This window comes from Platichthys flesus, chromosome 14 (genome assembly GCF_949316205.1).
Source record: "Platichthys flesus chromosome 14, fPlaFle2.1, whole genome shotgun sequence".
In the NCBI taxonomy this organism is placed as follows: domain Eukaryota; kingdom Metazoa; phylum Chordata; class Actinopteri; order Pleuronectiformes; family Pleuronectidae; genus Platichthys; species Platichthys flesus.
This window is the reverse complement of record NC_084958.1, coordinates 11,843,123-11,860,507: the sequence shown is the minus strand read 5'-3', so window position 1 is coordinate 11,860,507 and position 17,385 is coordinate 11,843,123. Positions and strand designations below refer to the sequence as shown.

At 43.2% G+C, this 17,385-nt stretch overlaps 1 protein-coding gene across 2 annotated transcripts; it reads right to left on the bottom strand.

Moving 5' to 3' along the window:
• Positions 1-169: 169 nt before the first annotated feature.
• rorcb (RAR-related orphan receptor C b) lies at positions 170-14,906 on the bottom strand. Of its 2 annotated transcripts, XM_062405310.1 has the most exons (10): positions 14,320-14,901; positions 7,727-7,812; positions 7,487-7,628; positions 6,446-6,970; positions 5,363-5,484; positions 5,046-5,178; positions 4,688-4,795; positions 3,491-3,601; positions 2,845-2,957; positions 170-2,749 (listed from the first exon to the last, which is right to left on the bottom strand). In XM_062405310.1, the coding sequence occupies exons 1-10, from the start codon at positions 14,324-14,326 to the stop codon at positions 2,588-2,590; spliced, it is 1,509 nt and encodes a 502-aa protein (XP_062261294.1). In that variant the 5' UTR covers positions 14,327-14,901; the 3' UTR covers positions 170-2,587. The 2 variants fall into 2 exon arrangements, with proteins under 2 accessions (XP_062261294.1, XP_062261296.1); XM_062405312.1 differs by lacking the exon at positions 4,688-4,795 and having other exon boundaries at positions 14,320-14,906.
• Positions 14,907-17,385: the final 2,479 nt, after the last annotated feature.

Sequence of the window (17,385 nt, the reverse complement as noted above, 5' to 3'; positions counted from 1 at the left end):
GAATCCATTAACAGTTCAAATTAATGGCACTGATAGAATAGAGGAGGCACGGTATAATATAGATCAAATGATTTAGATATAATCTGTAACGTTAACATGCAGAGACACACTGTACATATTTACTGATATGAAAGCAAAAATTTAAGATTAAATGAGACTCAATGAAACATTTCAAAAGAAAATGAAACAATTTATTACATTCTTAAAACCACATATAAGGTATCCCATTGGACAACAATATATATCGAGCTGTGTGACTCAGATACCTTTGGACTAGTAATATACCTCTTGTACATTTTGTCATAGAGAGAAAGAGAATGAAGACAAACTATTCTTTTGTTGTTTGTAACCTTCCTAATCTTTCTTCAATAAAAAAAAAATTGATCACTGACACAGACTTTACAAAACAAAAAGTGGGGACACCTAAAGAAAAAAGGTGGATGAAGACTGACAAATCAATGAAAATCACAGCAAAAGAAACATTAAACCCAATAATGAAATCCATTTTTGAACTCTAACTGATTTTTTTTTTTTTTTTAAGTCTGCTCTTTAAATTTAATGTTACAATATTACGACCATTGGGAAGGACTTTGACACTTTGTGAGTAACATTCACAAAAATAGAACCTACGTCCACAGTGATTATGGTTACGGGTCTCATCTTAGGTGCAAAGGTGTGAGGAGTACAAGGCTAAAAGACGACACTAGTAATAAAGGGACGAGAGATCACAGCTAGTTCCCTGAGCGGCTAACAGCAGGTCCCCCCGGACTCTGCTCGAGAACTTCACAGCAACCCAAGTAAGTTATTTTCATTTTCAAAGTGTTTTACTTTATGTACATGACAAATCTATACTGTTACAGGTGACGTTGTGTGACAGACTTGGAGAAAAATTCAAAAGTAATCAACAGACTAAAAATGGTTGAGTCTTACTGGCATTGAGGCCCAGTTCAGGGGGGCAGCTGGTAGCTCTGTCTGGTCTTAGACTAGTGTCCAGTGAGAAAGAGGAAAGTATAAGTGCTTGGTATCCTGACAAGTGCTGGGTTTTCGGACTAAAGGTGAGAGGAACAGCAAATGTACACAATAATACAGTTGCTCCAACCAGCAGGAAGGTTTTATGATACACACTGAGGACCATCATTTTCCTGGCCTTTAACTAATTGAAACATTATGAGTGAAAGATAATTATACAACACATACTCTTCTGCCTGCTGGTTAGAAACAGGCGGGGCAGAGCCTTTTTTTGTCTGCTTTTATTTTACAGTTCACGAAGTCATCTTTTTGACTCGCTTTCTCTTCTCCTTAGTGTCCTGTTTCTCCTCTTGTCTCTTAAGGCAGGGGCGCAGGGTGCAGCCACAGTGCAAACTGAAAATTCTCAGTTCAAATGCAAGAAGAAGGCAATGTTTTTCTCTTTGTTTTGCCTTTGTTGGGGCACACTGCCTCCCCTGCTGTGTTGCATCAGCAACAAGTGTCCACCCCGTCGCTTGCCTGATGACCGCGCGTAACCCCAGCTGGGTTTGCCGTCAGGGGTAAGACGGGGTCTTTTGTCACGAAAACCTGAGAGTCCTTCAAAGAGAGGAAAAATAGTCCAGAAAAATCATCCGAGTCCAAAAAAAATCAGGTATCCTCACGCATCCATCTTTTCTTTACGTCCTTCACATCTCACGATCCACTCCTCTGCCTTTCTCTCTGAACTGAACACACACACTCTGACTCTCTCCATATACCTATATAGTCATCTATTTACATTCTTATTTAAAATATTTGTTTATAAATGTGTATATAAATTAAAGATAATTTCTTCTTGTCCTGTCTCTAAGTGGCATTTACAAGGAAAGGGGTGTGTGGGACTGAGGTTTCTCCTTGCATTACAAGAGCCTACAAAAAAGGCAGCACCGAACACCGTCTAAATGTGTGCAAGAGCGGTTCTCTAATGATGTGGGAGGTCAGCCTAAGCCTCGAGTCATTGAATCTGAGTTTTCGTTTTATAGCAGAGAAAATGACTTGTGATCTTGGTCCCTAAGTAATGGTCAGATATTGTCTGTATGAATACACAGGTGTACCATACTGAGATGCTTTATTACAGAGAGAACTACTGACTGAGATCTGTATTAACTGCGAGATCTGGTGATCAATATGAATTCATTCTAACACGACGTGTCTTGAAGTGGCAGGGATCGTACATTCATGGTTGTTTGGTTTGCTTGTGCACTGGTGCTGATCAATGAGGTACATTCATAACTGTTTGGGTGATCCACAGCGGATCTGATCTTAAAACTAGTCCTAGAGCTTGGAGCTGTTTCATGCTAAGCAGGCCGCTATGTTGTCATTATTTTACGGTGTCCATCCGCTCGTTGTTAATGCTACAATATGCAGAGGACCATAAGCATGTGTGGTCTGTAGTGTAAGGTGCTTTGCCTGCTGGGAAAGTGGAGGTATAGTTTGGGATAATGGGAGACGAAGTATTACAAGTCCTGGATTGTCTCTTAACTGCTGGTTTTTGAGCTTCAACATCTCTATCCTTCTTTGTCTTTGCTTCCCTACCCCTCAATACACTCTCTCCATCTCTCTTGTGTGTTTATCTATCTGTCTAGCTGTCTGTGGAGTCCGGCAGAGACATCTCGCTGCCAAAAACTTCCCGGTACAGTGGCGGGAAGCTGAAGGCGGTCTCTGGGTGAACCAAACGGAAAAACTCCAGTTTGTCGGTGTGGAGGTTACAGATAGACTTCATTGATGGCAGCTTGGACATCATCTGAGGGGACAGAGGAGATACAAAATGTAAATGTCTGGGTCTGTCACGCAACTGTTCACGTTAAACAAGTAGAAGTTGCAACTGTTTGGCTTTACCTTGTCCAGTTTCTCGTCAGAAGCACCGCTCTTCTGTAGACTGTGCTGCAGAGCCAGGTAGACTTTGTCCTGGAGTTTCTGAACCTTTTGGCCTTCTGTCAACCACAGTCGATCTACAGGAGAAAAGGATTTACCTTTAGCATACAGTTTCCTCTGTTTAATTCTCCTTAAGTAGCTTTACGGCTGTTCAAATCAAATGACAGTACCCCATGCTGTCTGTATTCTGTGTAAGCCCTTCATTCGACATTCAAGAACTTTATTGTCATCCTGCATTAATTACAACAAATCAAATTGTTCCTGTTGTAAAGATTAACAAAGGGAAATAAATTCAATAATAATAACAATATTAATAAAATGTAAAAATAAGCAAAATACGTATGAAAAAAAGTTCTATAATATAAAATCATTAAAAGTATATCAATCTGCAATAGTGAACTGAAAACCTACATGCAAATCAAAAGCAAATTTTGGTCAGAATGTTATGTTGAAAATGGACATCTTATAGTCAGTGTTTCTTCCTTTAGCAAGGACAAAACATACGGACTGCTGTTATTCCATAATAGGATAGTTGCTTCCCTCTTGAGCATGTTTGTGTTTATGAAAGTATCTGTGGGCGAGAAATAGAAATAGAAGGAAGATTATTCACCTGGGGAAAGAAGGACGGCAGCGCTAAGCAGAGCCATCTCCTCATCGGACAGCTGTAGACGGCAGAGTCCTTTTCCAAGGTCGATCACTGCACTGACCAGGTCATCACAACCTGCAAAGACACAGGATATTGATTTAATTCTGTCAAAAACAACAGTCTGAAGACCTAAATGCTCCTTAAAATGACAGCTGATGTAGGAGATACTGGTGTGTAATCACTGAGCTACTGTGGCCGACAATGAAAATACCAGGTCTTACTCATAGAGTGTTTATAAAGATGGACGGAATGACTGCTCCCCATTAGTGAAGCCAAAGTGTCTCAATCACCACCTGGTGGCTGGCTGCAGTACAGGTTATAAATCCTGCCTCCTTCATGTTAATTGACAGAACATGTACCTAACTAAACAGTTTTCATAGCATCAAATATAACTTGGGATTTAATTTGATGCTATGAAAAGGTTGTGAAATGTCATAAGGACAGCAGAGACAGAATCGCTGACAAGTCAATCTGCTGTACTGACAGACACTATCCATCATTTAATATTAGAAATGGCAAATTGTTCCTTAAATTGGTTTATCACATTGTTTTCACGTGCCCTTTAGTGTTTTTTCTATTCCTCCATAAGGGTGTATTGTTAAACAGCTAGTAGACGATTCAGCTTTAACAAACTGCTGTTGACGAGACGGAAACGCATTTCTTATGGAAACATTTTTCAGAAGAATAAGCACAGTTATGGTATGGGGAGAGCGTGGCCTAGGGGATAGAGCGGGTGCTCTGCAACAAGAAGGTTGCTGGTTCGAATCCCACTCTATCCCATCTGCATGCCTAAGTGTCCATGGCAAGATACTGAACCCCTAGATGGCCCCTCATAAAATGATGAGTGTTCTTAAAATGTAAGTCGCTTTGGATAAAAGCCATGTAATGTAAATGACATGTAATGTAATATGTGTTATTTAAAATGATGAGTCATTGCAGAGGCATCTGAGTCAATAATGGATTGAGAACAGTGAGAGCCCTGGCATTTCCATACACAGCTGGTGTGTTCTGACAGCAATTAGTGCACAGTGCGAAAGGGAAAAAAGGCACAAGCTTACATAAGGCCCGAGATGCATAAGACACTTCAATGTGTGAACCCGTCAATTATCTGAATGTCTTAGAGGCGACACAATTTACATTCCCAATCAAGCTGCTCCTCACCAAGAGCTTTGAAGAACTGGGCCGGAGCGAACTTCCCGTTGAAGAAGATGGTATTGTTGTTGACGTTGAAAGCTCGGCACATACGTATCAGCAGCACCTCCAGGCAGCCTGAAAGGTCAGCCACCGATAGAGGCCCAGACAGAGAGAGATGTAGAGATGGAGTCAGAAGAGGAAAGAGGAGGGGAGGGACATAGAAGGTCCATATTAGAAACAAATGTTAGCAAAGATAGAAGGTTGGAGACAAAGCAGAGGAAAGAACCAGAGTTAGCAAGTTTCAGAGAATGAATTCCTTTGTCACCTTTGTATGAATTAAGTCGGTTGAAGTATTTATTGTGAGTACTTTAGACTGTGCACTCACCGGCTTTGAGCAGTATTATCTGATCGTTCTGGCATAGGTCCATAAAGCCAGTGATGCGTTTGGCAAACTCCACCACGTACTGGATGGCGTTGGTGATGTGGTGGGCACACTGCTGCCACATCCACTCAGCTGACTGGAACAGGGAGATGATCAGAAATACACAATCAGCTTCAGTGCGTGCACAGACAAAACAGATATTTTCAGTAAAAGATATTTAATCTCTGCCCAACAACAAGATGTTTTGGAAGCAGACAGGACTTAATAATAATAAATGTTACTGTTGATTGTGACAAACAGCTTTGGGCTCGATCGTGTACCTTGTTCTGAAAAGCACGTGTTTCCTCAGGAGTGTATTGTACCCAGGTGAATCTCTTCATGTCTTCGGCGCTGTACTGACACGTCTCTAAGTGAGACTTAACAATACTCTGAGTGATGCGCTCTGTGGAACAAAACAAGCACAAACATTAGTGTTGTCTCACTCACACAGATTATTTTTGGTGGCAGTAGGTTTGAGAGATAGCGGCAGGGTGGAACATGGGTGTTGTTTACTGTATCTATTCACAGCTGAGGGCATTGGTGTGATCTTGAGTAAGGAACTAATGAGCTTTGCAATGCTGTGGGTCCCCAAAAAGACAGAGAGTGATTCTGAGTGCTCAGCTTATTTTAGCAGAAGTTAGAATCTCCTACACCTCTTGCCCTTGTTATATCCAGCAGCTTCAATATTTACCTACAGCTTCTTTTAATAGTCCCCAGAGACCCTTTTAAATGCATTCTTCCTCAAGGTCTCCAGAGACACTGCTATGAATGATGTCTCCAACCTCTTAAAAATAAATACCACTACAGCTTTATTGCTTGATCTGCCCCTGATAATGTACTGTAAGTTCCCTAATAAGATCCAGTACTCAGATAACGGTCAGGTAATAAAAACACTAAAGTAAATGAACACTACCCATATGACATTTGTAGAGCAATTTGTTCCCCGTAGAGCATCCCCATGCCATAGTCTCTTTACGGAGCAAGTCTCTCCTCGGTCATTGATTTATTATTAACGATTCATTCTGTTTTGCCGTGTTTACTGCTGTTATAAATACTACGCAGTTGCAATAAATGTTACACAATAAAGGATTTACGGTCCCTGAGTTTCTCAGGACAGTTTTAATGTGAATCATTTTACAGAAGTTTTTAGTTTGCAGAGCACAAAGCAGGAAGTGAAAAATGCCAGCAGTAGGACAAATTACAAAAAGCAGACCATACAAACACTGCAACCTTGTATTAGGGCCTGATTGTCTATTTAGTTGCACTTGGGCTTGCTAATATACAATGAGAATAACGTGTACACACACTGTTTGTAAAGGGTTGAATAAAAGGAATTTCTGTGACATTATATCGTTTAGACTCACCAAGTTCTGTTATTGAGCAGTCATCAGGCAGATGGTCCAGAAGTGTGTCTCCCAGCACCACCTGCGTGTGAGAGTGTGTGTGCAGGAGCTGTATCCCAGTGCTGTCCGTCCTGTCCAGTACAGTCGGCTGAGGGGAATTCTGATTGGACAAGGATGAGGAGGAGGAAGCAGAGGAGGACGATGAGTTGGAGGTGTTGCCGGTGCTGGTGCCCCCGCCGAGCAGCTCCAGGCTGCAGTACTCGCTGGCCTCCTCGGGGGTCAGCGGCAGATCGAACAGGTCAGGCAGCGCTGCGATGTCGTCCAGGTCGCTGATGGTGGAGCTGGAGCCCCCGCTGCTGTAGGACCGGCTCAGGACCTCCTCACCATCCTCCCCACTGCCTCGGCAGACTCCCTCGTCCTTGGGTAAAGACAGAGCGGTGGAGCCTTTGCCTCCGGAGCCCGCACACTCCTGGGACTTCTGGTGCTTCTGCACTTCGGCGTAGAGGCTGTCGCGCTGCTTCTTCGACATGCGACCAAACTTCACGGCTGCAGAGAGAACAAGAAGATACATGTGTTTTTGGTAAAATGAAACCTAATCTCAACTGAAGCTTCCCGCTGCGTGGTTGAGATGTGTTTATTTTGATAAAACTAAGTCAATTTTTCGTTTTTGCATATGTGCAAACTAAAACCTTCACATCTGTAGCTGTGACCTCAGTCCAACTGTAAGATATTCCTGGCTCACATACGATTCCTTCTGCCACCTTATCTCGAGTACTGTATGTTCCTGTTTCTATATCCAGTTTGAATGATGACAGTCCATCACCTCCTCAGTCTATATACCATATTTGTTTTCTCTCTGCGGTCCACAGGAGAGGTGAGCGTGTGCTGAGCTCTGCTGCAACAGCTGATGAGGAACATTACTGCTGAGGGCTTCGAATTCTCCAGGTATCAGCTTTAAATTAAAGGCACACACACACACACACAAATCCCCACTAAACCTGTCGTTTGTATGTCAAAGCTTCAGTTTATCTAAATGTTGTGGTTACGGTGCGTTGTGTTTACCATCTCTGCTCATGCCCAAAGCCAGACACTTCTGTAGGCGGCAGTGCTGGCAGCGGTTACGGTTTGTTCGGTCAATCAGGCAGTTCCTCTGGCGGGAACATGAGTACATGGCATTGTTCTGCTGGCTGCGCCGAAAGAATCCCTAGACAAACACACAGACACACAATGAGTGCCTGCACATTTTAAATAAAACAGGTTGATTCAAATTTAGGTCCGCCAAGCTCCAGGTTTCCTCCTCACCTTGCAGCCTTCGCAGGTGATGACTCCGTAGTGGATTCCTGAGGACTTGTCCCCACAGATCTTACAGGGGATGACCTCTATCTGAGCTGCAGGACAGAAAACAAGTGGGACGAGAGAGGGGTCAGAAAGCTGCAGACTCTTGGGACTCATATGAGCACTCTCATATCTGCACATGAGATTGGAAAGTCAGTCTTCAACATCTGCTCAGGAGTTACATCTTTGGCTCGCGTCATCCTGTGGACTGTTGCCAAAGTATAGTTCAATAACTATACACTAACACAACTCTGTAACACGATACATCCATTCAGACAAAACACTTTCACAGAAGCCCATATTTGGCATTTATTCCATGCCTGCTTCACTCTGAGGGGAGTCAGTGGGACTTGCCTGAACTACTGATTTAATCCAAGATGTTGTGTAACTTTGATTCTGACACGTCTACGCAGCGCTGCAACTGTTCTCAACTTGCAAAGAAGGCTTGGCTCCTCCTGCAGCGACCATGGGTTCGGTTCCGACCCCGCCAGTTGCTGCATGTTTTCCCCACATTCTCTCAATTTCATGCTTTACTATCCTGTTGATTAAGGTGAAATGACCAAAAACATATTTGATAAATATTGTTCTGGACCTGTAAATGATGTACTGAATCCTCCTCGATCTGGGCTCTGCTTAAGAAACACCTGGTTGTGTTGTATATATCAGTGTTGATGCGAAAAATTGAAGTCTTTCTTTCTATGGTACTTGTTTCTTCCTCTTTCTTCCTTTTCTAGTCTTACCCAGTGAATCATTTTTTAACCCTTAATATTTTCCATTTCTTCATAGCACTTTGGACAAATAGACAATTTCCATGCTAATGATAAACAGTATGTGTGTTGTATATTGTTTATTTGATGTGTGACATGTCACAGATTGTCCTTGTTTGCACACATAAAATCTGTCATCCTTTTATTACTTTTTCCCCTAACCCAATTATTTCAGGCCTCTCCCCTCTGGTCCTGTCCTGCTTCTGTCGCGCTATCATGTTGTTTTCCTCGGCTATAAACCTTGGCAAGATTACAGTCGTTCCTTTGTATCTTCTGTCATCCTTGAAAAAGGTTGCCCTATGCTTTTATCTAGTCACAGTCAGACTACTGTATCCCCCCATGTACTCTGGGCTCAATGAGAAGTCTATTTCCTGCCTCCGACTGATACAAAATGCATCTGCGAGGATTTGTTGTTATGTTGCACCTCTCCTCGCCTCCTGTCCCTAGGAGGCCTTACGTTTTTAGATTGTAAATTAATATTTTACTGACAGTGTTACAGGTTTCAGACACAGGCTCCTGTTCTCCCGAGGTCAGTCTTCTTCTTAAGACATTACCCCATGACCAGGGGTGATCATGTGTGTCTGTAAATGTCATGGTAGCAAACAGCACTGACTTCTTTCACCTGGAGGCTTTTAATAAAACCTTTTGTCCTGCGATCTTTGACTATATCTTATGTCTTTCCTGTCTCTCCTTTACGATGCTGAATGACCCCTGAACCCTGCTGCGTTGAGTTGGTGAAACATGTGACTAACTGAAAAGCACTAAACTCCATTTTTATTATTATTATTGTCTAATTATTAACACAGTTAAGAAATTTAAAACACATCAGTGCTTGAGTCAAATCCTGCACTTTGCATCGGTGTGTGACAATGACAAAACCCCAAAACAGGATGTAATAGCATCATATAGGTCATATACAGTGTATTTATATATTTTTTTTAAATCTTTTTCTGTTGATAATAACAACCTTGCAGACAAACCCTCCCACAACAAGTACAAGAGACCATAACTTGCTGTGAACTGCGTTTTTCTGCACCCTTCATGTGGCCCCCATGAGGGAACAGAGTACACAAACAGATAGGGAATCACATGACCCTTGCACATATAACAAAGACTCCTTCTTCCTCGATTGAGGTGAAAACAACAACAGCAACTATATTGTGTTATTGTTGCAACTTCGCCTTGTCACCTGATTTATTAAAATATGTATTTGTGCCTTCTCGGACGTGTTGGGACGATGTGTGGAAAACCACTGACTGATGGGGAATTGCTGGACTCTTAGCTACTGGAAAACACAAATTTCCACCTCCTTAAACGCAGCAGTCGGCCATCTCTCTCTGCTGAAACTGTTACTAAAATACTCTAACTGATCAGGGCAGCTGCAGGCATGCAATGGAAAAATATCTGCCTCTTCCCCCTCCCGCCCTCCCTTCCTCTTTTTCTCTCAGGTTCGCCTCCACCCCTCCCTCATCTCTTAATTATATAACTCGAGTCTGTGAGCATTCCTCACAACACTCATTCAGGGCTCAATCTAGCAGGACCGAGAACCCGCCCTCTGCCGACTCTCCCCTTTCCTACTGGTTGAGCGCTCGCCGAGCCTCCTCGGCATTGGCTGAGTCATCCGTTCGTCGTCGCTGGGGCCTGTCAGCTCATGTGGACATTCTGTCCCACTGACACACTTTCCCACTGCAGGGGGAGAGGGAGGAGGGAGGCAGGCAGGCGCGATCCCGTCTCTCCGCAGACCAGTTTTAAGGTGGATCCAGACAGCGCTCAGAATTCCCCTATAAAACATTTCCCTGAAGGCTCATAAGTTGCATTTGAAAACTGGTCAGTGTTATGTAACAGCTAAATGAACCAAGACAGGCTGCGATGATGAGGCTAGGAAAACTACAGTTACCAGTTCAGTTCTAACACTAGACACATCTCTGATTTACAATTCAGTCTATTTCTGTATACGCTGATGTTTATGCAATAATCCAACACTGTGCTGCGAGAGAAAAAACATATTTCATGTGGAATACAACGGCCCCTTCTCTGCCTGTCCACAGCCCGCTCCCCAGCAGACAAGCTCAGGAACTTGAATGTCAGCCATCCGTCCCCCTCCCCTCTCTTTGACATTGAGCTTCTGCTTCAACCTGTTCTATTCTTGTCCTGTGCTGGAAGCCAGATTTACACAGATGCCCAGCCACCCACCCCTGCTGCTACAACCACACATTCACTTCTCTTGACTCTCCGCATATATATACGAACGCAACCCACAGACAGCAAACTGAGATTCATCTCCCTAATATTCATTCATTTGATGTAGTTTCGTCTTTTATAACCTGGAGAATGAAAAATTGTCACACAGTTAGACCATTATAGACATAAAAATAATTAATATGTAGAAATTGAACTGAGGTTGCTTGTGTGTGTCGCTGAACCAGCAGAGACAGAAAAACTGTGGCTGCAAGTAACTATTATCTCAGTGATAGAATTCTGTTATCCATTATTTCTTGATTAATTGATTGTATGCTCTGAAAAAAACATGAAAAAAGTCAACATTAAAAGTCCTGGAGCCAAAGGCAACATATTTCAACTTTGGACACACTGTGTCAACAACACAGTTGTATTCTGTATATTATCATATGTCACTAATAAAATCACAAGAATCTGCAACAGTGCATTTTCAGTACTTTTTGCCTCAAAAGTGACGCCAACTATTGTCAGAAAATTTGCCGGTTAGTCGTAGGCTGTATGTATTGACTTATCGATTAACTAACTAATTGGCAACTATTGTTGTGAAGGTGTCAATACCAAATTAAAACCTACTAAACAAACATGTCAGATTCAACCAACAACAGCAGCAGCAGGAGCCACACTAACGTTTACCCTTAACCTGAATATCATTGTTGACCTAGAACATCGATTTGAGACATCTGACATTGACTTAACATTTATCAACCACTGACACATTAACGTTTTAAAGGTGTTTGCAGTCAATGCACTCAATAATGTGTAATTCCGCATTCAAATGGCAAACAAAGAAAGGTGTTTAAGTAGCGTGACCGCAACTTTGTGCGGCACACCCAAGGCCTTTTCACAAAATGAACTGGGCAAGAGACACTTTAGGAGCTCTGCTGCAAACAGGTTGTTTATCAACCAGCTAAATGTGTAAACTGTGTTATCTCTGAAAGCCTAATTCAGTAAGGTGGTGTCGGGACAGGCAGAGAGAGAGAAAAAAAATCATTGACTGTGCTTGCAACAGTTCAACTCTCTGCATCTATTGTATTCTCCAGTCAGTGACTCACACAGTGGCCAGACGAACACAAGAATGTATTTTAACTCCCCACATGCACGGAAATCCTCGGTGCACCAATTCTCTGTTAAAAATGTCATAAACAGTTTAATCAGATACAGGTTGTTCGTGTTTGCTTATCACGTGAGTCACGACACTATGCAGACAAGCAACAGATCAACTGAGGTCTCAGTGGCGTGACTGCATGTTGTTCATGACCTGCTCTTAATGAGACTGAGCTCGGAGAGACACTCCGAGTGGGGGCCTTGTGTGCTCGGGCTGTGTACGTCTGAAGCACTTGTTGTGTCATGCTTCACAGTTGGGTGTAGGCCTTCAGCTCAGCACGGAGATGTATTACAACAATTCACCGCAGTTGTGTGTTTTCCTTCTCTTTGGAAATCATGTTCAGAGAGATGTTCTATATTATTTCTATATTTAAATCGCCATATTATTCAATTATAACATTCTAAGATACGTGACAAAAGCTTATTTGTTATCTTCTCACTGATTCCCCCCTATACATCGTAGTACTCTTTTCTTTTCCCTCCCTGTCGATGGCCCTCCTTGAAACAGAACAATGGTGTTGAGTCTCGACACTAAATGCATGTACACAGTCAGGCTGCCAGAGCATTCAAATCAAAAGGCTCTATTTTAAAAAGATGCAAATACCAGTGGAGGCCAAGCTGAGGCCCACAGAGAGGGTTGGGGATTAGAGAGCTAAGAATTCCATAGGCCCCTTGCAGCGGGTGTCAGTGTATGACATGAGTCCCATGATCTCTCACTGTGTTTACACGTTAAAAAACAAAGTGCGCTCTTGGGTCCAGGAAGCATCCAACGTCCAGACATCAGCAGAAAAAAGTCTTGTCAACTTGCCAAGATGCCTGAAAAATTGTATGCGTGATTGCAAAGCGTGGTTAAAGCTGAGGCCTTAACAAATAAAATGCTGATGCTCTTTTTTAGGGGGGGGGGGGGGGGGGGGGGTGAGGAAACAGCAAGTTGAGTTGAGCAACCTCCGTTTTCAGAGCTACGGGCTAAGAAAGGGCCAAGGTTTGTTTACCTTTGGATATCCTGCCAGAAAGGGAACCTCCCTCCACCAGAGGCCCCCTCTGCTTCTCTCCAGCCCTCCCCCTTCTTAGTGCAAACATTCATCTCTTTGCTCAACAATAATATTAAAAAAAACAACGCTTGCCTATAGTCTATTTATCTGTTCTGAAGAGCGAGGACTGTAATGTTGGCCCTGCTTAGACCAAAAACCAAGGAATGAAACAGAAGAGCAGAACCAAACAGAGCAACTGAAAAATACAGCATTCATAAGTGTGATTGATTCATTGATTTGTAAATGAATCAGAAGTGGATGCAGGTGAATGCAAGTTTAAGAGGTTGCAGCCCCGGTGTGGACCTAACACATGCACAGAATATACACATTTCAGATAAATGGGAATTCCATGTGACATTTAAGCCTATTTTAGTATTTTGTATGAATCATTGATTTATGATTCGTCAGTTTGTTCTTCACAGTCTGTCTACAAACACCCACCCTTGTCAATAACACCCATCTGCTGCCCGCAAGTTCAAGTTCGGCCTGTGTCAGGGGGCAACACGTCGTCGTGCGGGCCGCCTGTAGCCCGCACATGGCGCTTCCCACAGTCGCTCCCCCCTCCCTCCGCTGCCAGTGCCGTATAATGCTGGGTGACACAACTAGGTCAGTGGAACAGCCAGGTCCCTCTCTCCCTCTGTACCAACACACTGTCGACCATGCTGGCACAGTCACCACATCACAACACCGGCTCAGCAGCCTCACGCCCACGTTGCCCAACTCCATGTTTTCATAAATCACTACAGTAGAAACTTCCGACGTTCTCCAGGGAGTTTAAATTCTAAGACATATAAGATAATAAGATGGTTGAGTGTACATAAATACCAGGGAAATGGCTATATTATGTGTGTTTTTTCGCGGTTTGTGAAAAAAAAACGTTGTCTGTCTTCTTTTTTTTAAATTCACCTGATAAAGAAACCGGGAAAAAAACGAATATTATCTCTGTTACATAATTCTAGTTTTGGTTAAAGACAAGCTCCCCTCACGCCCCTCCCTCCCCTTATTGCATAACTCGAACATGAATCCCCCTGGCACATTTTACAGCAGGACACCACAGGTGCGACGTGACTCCCATTTCCCTTCAAACAACACATGTGTGCGTCTCTGCAGCCACTTCCTCACCGTGCACGCAGTTCAACGATACTTTTGTTATGATAACATAGGACAGACTAGAATAAGAGTGGCTGCGTGTCTTTACGGTTGCATTGGACTTCAGTGGCGCACGCAGCCCCGGGGGAGCCCTGTGCACAGATAATCCATGAGGGATTAATGCGCACTTGGGAAGGCAAACGCACTTCAACTCGTGCTCTCACCCATGTGGCCGCACAAGACACACACACGCACACAAACACCGCGACGTCCCCCCCCCAAGTTCAACCAAACAGATGTATTATTATGACACACGCACGCACCCACTCACCTCTCATGGTTGCTGTGTTCTTGTCTCCGGATCAGGGCGAAGAAAAACTAGACTACATGTGGCGACTGGAGGTGACAGGACCGAGGGGGGGGGGGGGGAGCGCAGGAGCCAGAGGACGCTGGCTCTGTCAGTGTTCACCTGGTCCCGGCTGCAGCTTTCACAAAAACAAGAAGATGGAGGAAGAAGAAGAAGAAGAAGAAGAAGAAGAAGAAGAAGAAAAACTGTAACTCTTCTCCTTCGCGTTTATCGCTCGGTCAGGTCCGAACAGAGTAAAAGAGTGCAGGAAGTCGCTTTGGATCGCATCCTAAACGCGCAGGACGAATAGATTCGGATCAACTTTCTCTCTGGTTTTCTTTTCTGACAGAATAGTCCCACGGTGGCAGAGTGCTGGCTGCTCTCTCTCTCTCTCTCTCTCTCTCGCTCTCCCTCTTTCTCTCCCTCTCTCCGAGCTGTGATTGTCCGCCTGCCTTCCTCTCAGTCTACCCTGCTAACCTACTTTCTCCGAGCGTGGACTCTCACATGATCTCACTGCCGACAGCTCCGCTCGCATCACTGGCGGGGGCGCGCCTTCGGGAGCGAGCTTAAGGGGGCTGCTGGCAGATAGTGACCAGGCTGTGCTGCTGCTGAGGCTCACTTCTTCTGTCCCAGGGATGAGAAACCAACTGCTGTCACTTCCAACAGGCGACAGGAAGGTGAAAAACCCACAATCAGTTCTCCTTTCAAACAGACACCTTCCTCTCTGACTTGGCTGCATGGAGCCAGTGCAGCACACAGCCTAGTTATCCGTCTTAAAAGAGATCGTTCCCCCCAAAATTGAAAAATTCACTCATTATCTTCTCATCACTGTGCTGATGGAGGGAACACACTTTTGGAGTTTAAGGGGGTCAACAGTCCGATACAAATGGAGTAATTTGTAACCACTTCCTCAAACGTAAAAACAAAACAAACAGAAAAAAACATTAAATGACGCTGCTCCTGTGGTTTCATCCACGTGTCCCTAAGCCCCGCCATTCAAAATAGTTTGCAACAGCGTGATTTGCATTTTTAAGCATTAATGTCCTCTGTGATCCATGTATGAGCGCGGCTCCAGAGAAGGATCTCAGTGGACATTTAGGCAAAAACATGGTGTTAATGACACTGTTTCGAGTTGAATTTGAATGTCGGGGCTTACGGACACTTGGATGACATCACAGGAGCAGCACGCAGGCACTTGGTCGCCATCTACCTCGCTTGTATTGGATTTGGCTGCAACGCTGTTTACCCCTGAAACTCCAAAATACTTTTTGTGGACTCAAACACTCCACCCACCCCCTCCATGTACATAGTGGTGAGTAGATTACGAGTGAAATTTCATTTTAGGGTGAACTATCCCTTTAAGATTCATACTTATTTTATTAGGTGTTGCCGGAAAGAAATATCTCCAACAAACAAACCGGAAGAAGCTGTTCAACAGGTTCTTTGTTTATAAGAGAGCCTGCACCTTTGGAACACAGTGTGTTTTAATCGTGTTGACCTAGTTCACAGCGTAATCGTTTGACCTGAGATGACTTCCTCCCAAAAACACGAGGTTGAGATTGACTGATTCACAAAAATCTCTGGCAGAATTTACAGCGATGATGATTGATTCATTACTTCACCGAATACATAGTATATACCTCCTCAAAGGCCCAGCAGTCCCCTCATGAAACCACGTTTAGATTTACTCGATCTGTGTTTTTACTTGGATTCTCTTTCAATTGCACACTCTCATGAATTTCAGTCCCTCAAACATGTCTGGTCCTGATCCATTAATTATTCTCTTGGAAGAAAAAAATCTAGAGCTCCCTGATCCAGATCTTATAAAAATTCCATGGTTTCTTCTTTGGGTCATGTCCCACCCTTCCGGAAAATGTAATGGGAATCGATAAAACAAGACAAAAACATAACCTATAAGTAGAATGGCGGTCAGAGAACACAAACCTCCATCAAGGCCCAACAGTCTCTTTAAATTCAATCAAACTGCACCACATCACCCACAGTCTAAATGAAGCCTCTATGTCAGGATTTATCTTCACCAAGATCCATTCATTATTTTTTGAGAAATCATTATGGAAAGATGCCCTATCTTGCAATGTTAAAGAAATGAATGAAAGAAAGCCCCCTAATTTGGATCCGCCCCAAAACTTTATGGATTTTTCCCTGGTCCTTAGCCACCAACCATCCTTCCACCACGTGGCAGGTTAATCAGTCCAGTAGTTTTTGTGTAATCCTGCTAAATAACAAACAACCAAAGACAAAAACACAACTTCCCTAATCAGTAGTTGCAGCCCAAAAAACAAGTGAAGGCCAGCTCTTGTCTGAAACATTTTTATTTTTGCCGTTTTAAAGGTTGTCATTGTGAAATGTAAAACAAGTTAATCATTAAAAAACAGTTTTTTAAAACATTTTATGGCAACAATCCGTGAATAGACATTACAGTAAGAAAAAAACTGTATAATGGTAATAGCACGTTACAGCATAATCTCGTAAAACATTTAAATGCACAGTATTGTACAGTAATATTGTTTATGGTAATGAACTGTTGTTTTAGGATACAGTAGGTACGCTGTAGTAACAACGTTATCTTACTGGCGATTGTAGCTGCCATGAGTTTACTGTAATTTAAAGGGTTATATTGTTTATAGTGTAGTGGAGGTCCACCCCCCCACACACACACTCCCCAAACATCTAACACATTAATGAAAGACGACACAATTTCTTCAATGAGGCTGCTTATCATGTTGTGCTGTTAACAAATCGAAACACATGTCTTCTGATGAAATGAGAGTGAGTATAATTTTATTGATAGTAAATATACAAAGTGGGGCCGCTGCAGGGACTTTGTCGGGCCTGTCAAATATTGATTCGAGCCTGTGCACTCCAACGAGCTTTGTTCCTGCACCAGGAAGGATAGTTCAGAAAAAGAAATAATCCTCAGGTGCATTCCCAACGATTGCTCACCACCTCTCAATTTACTTTCTGTATCGTGGATGTTGTTCCTGAGGCTGCACCCAGCAGACACCTGGCAGTAGTCAGTATAGCAGGAAT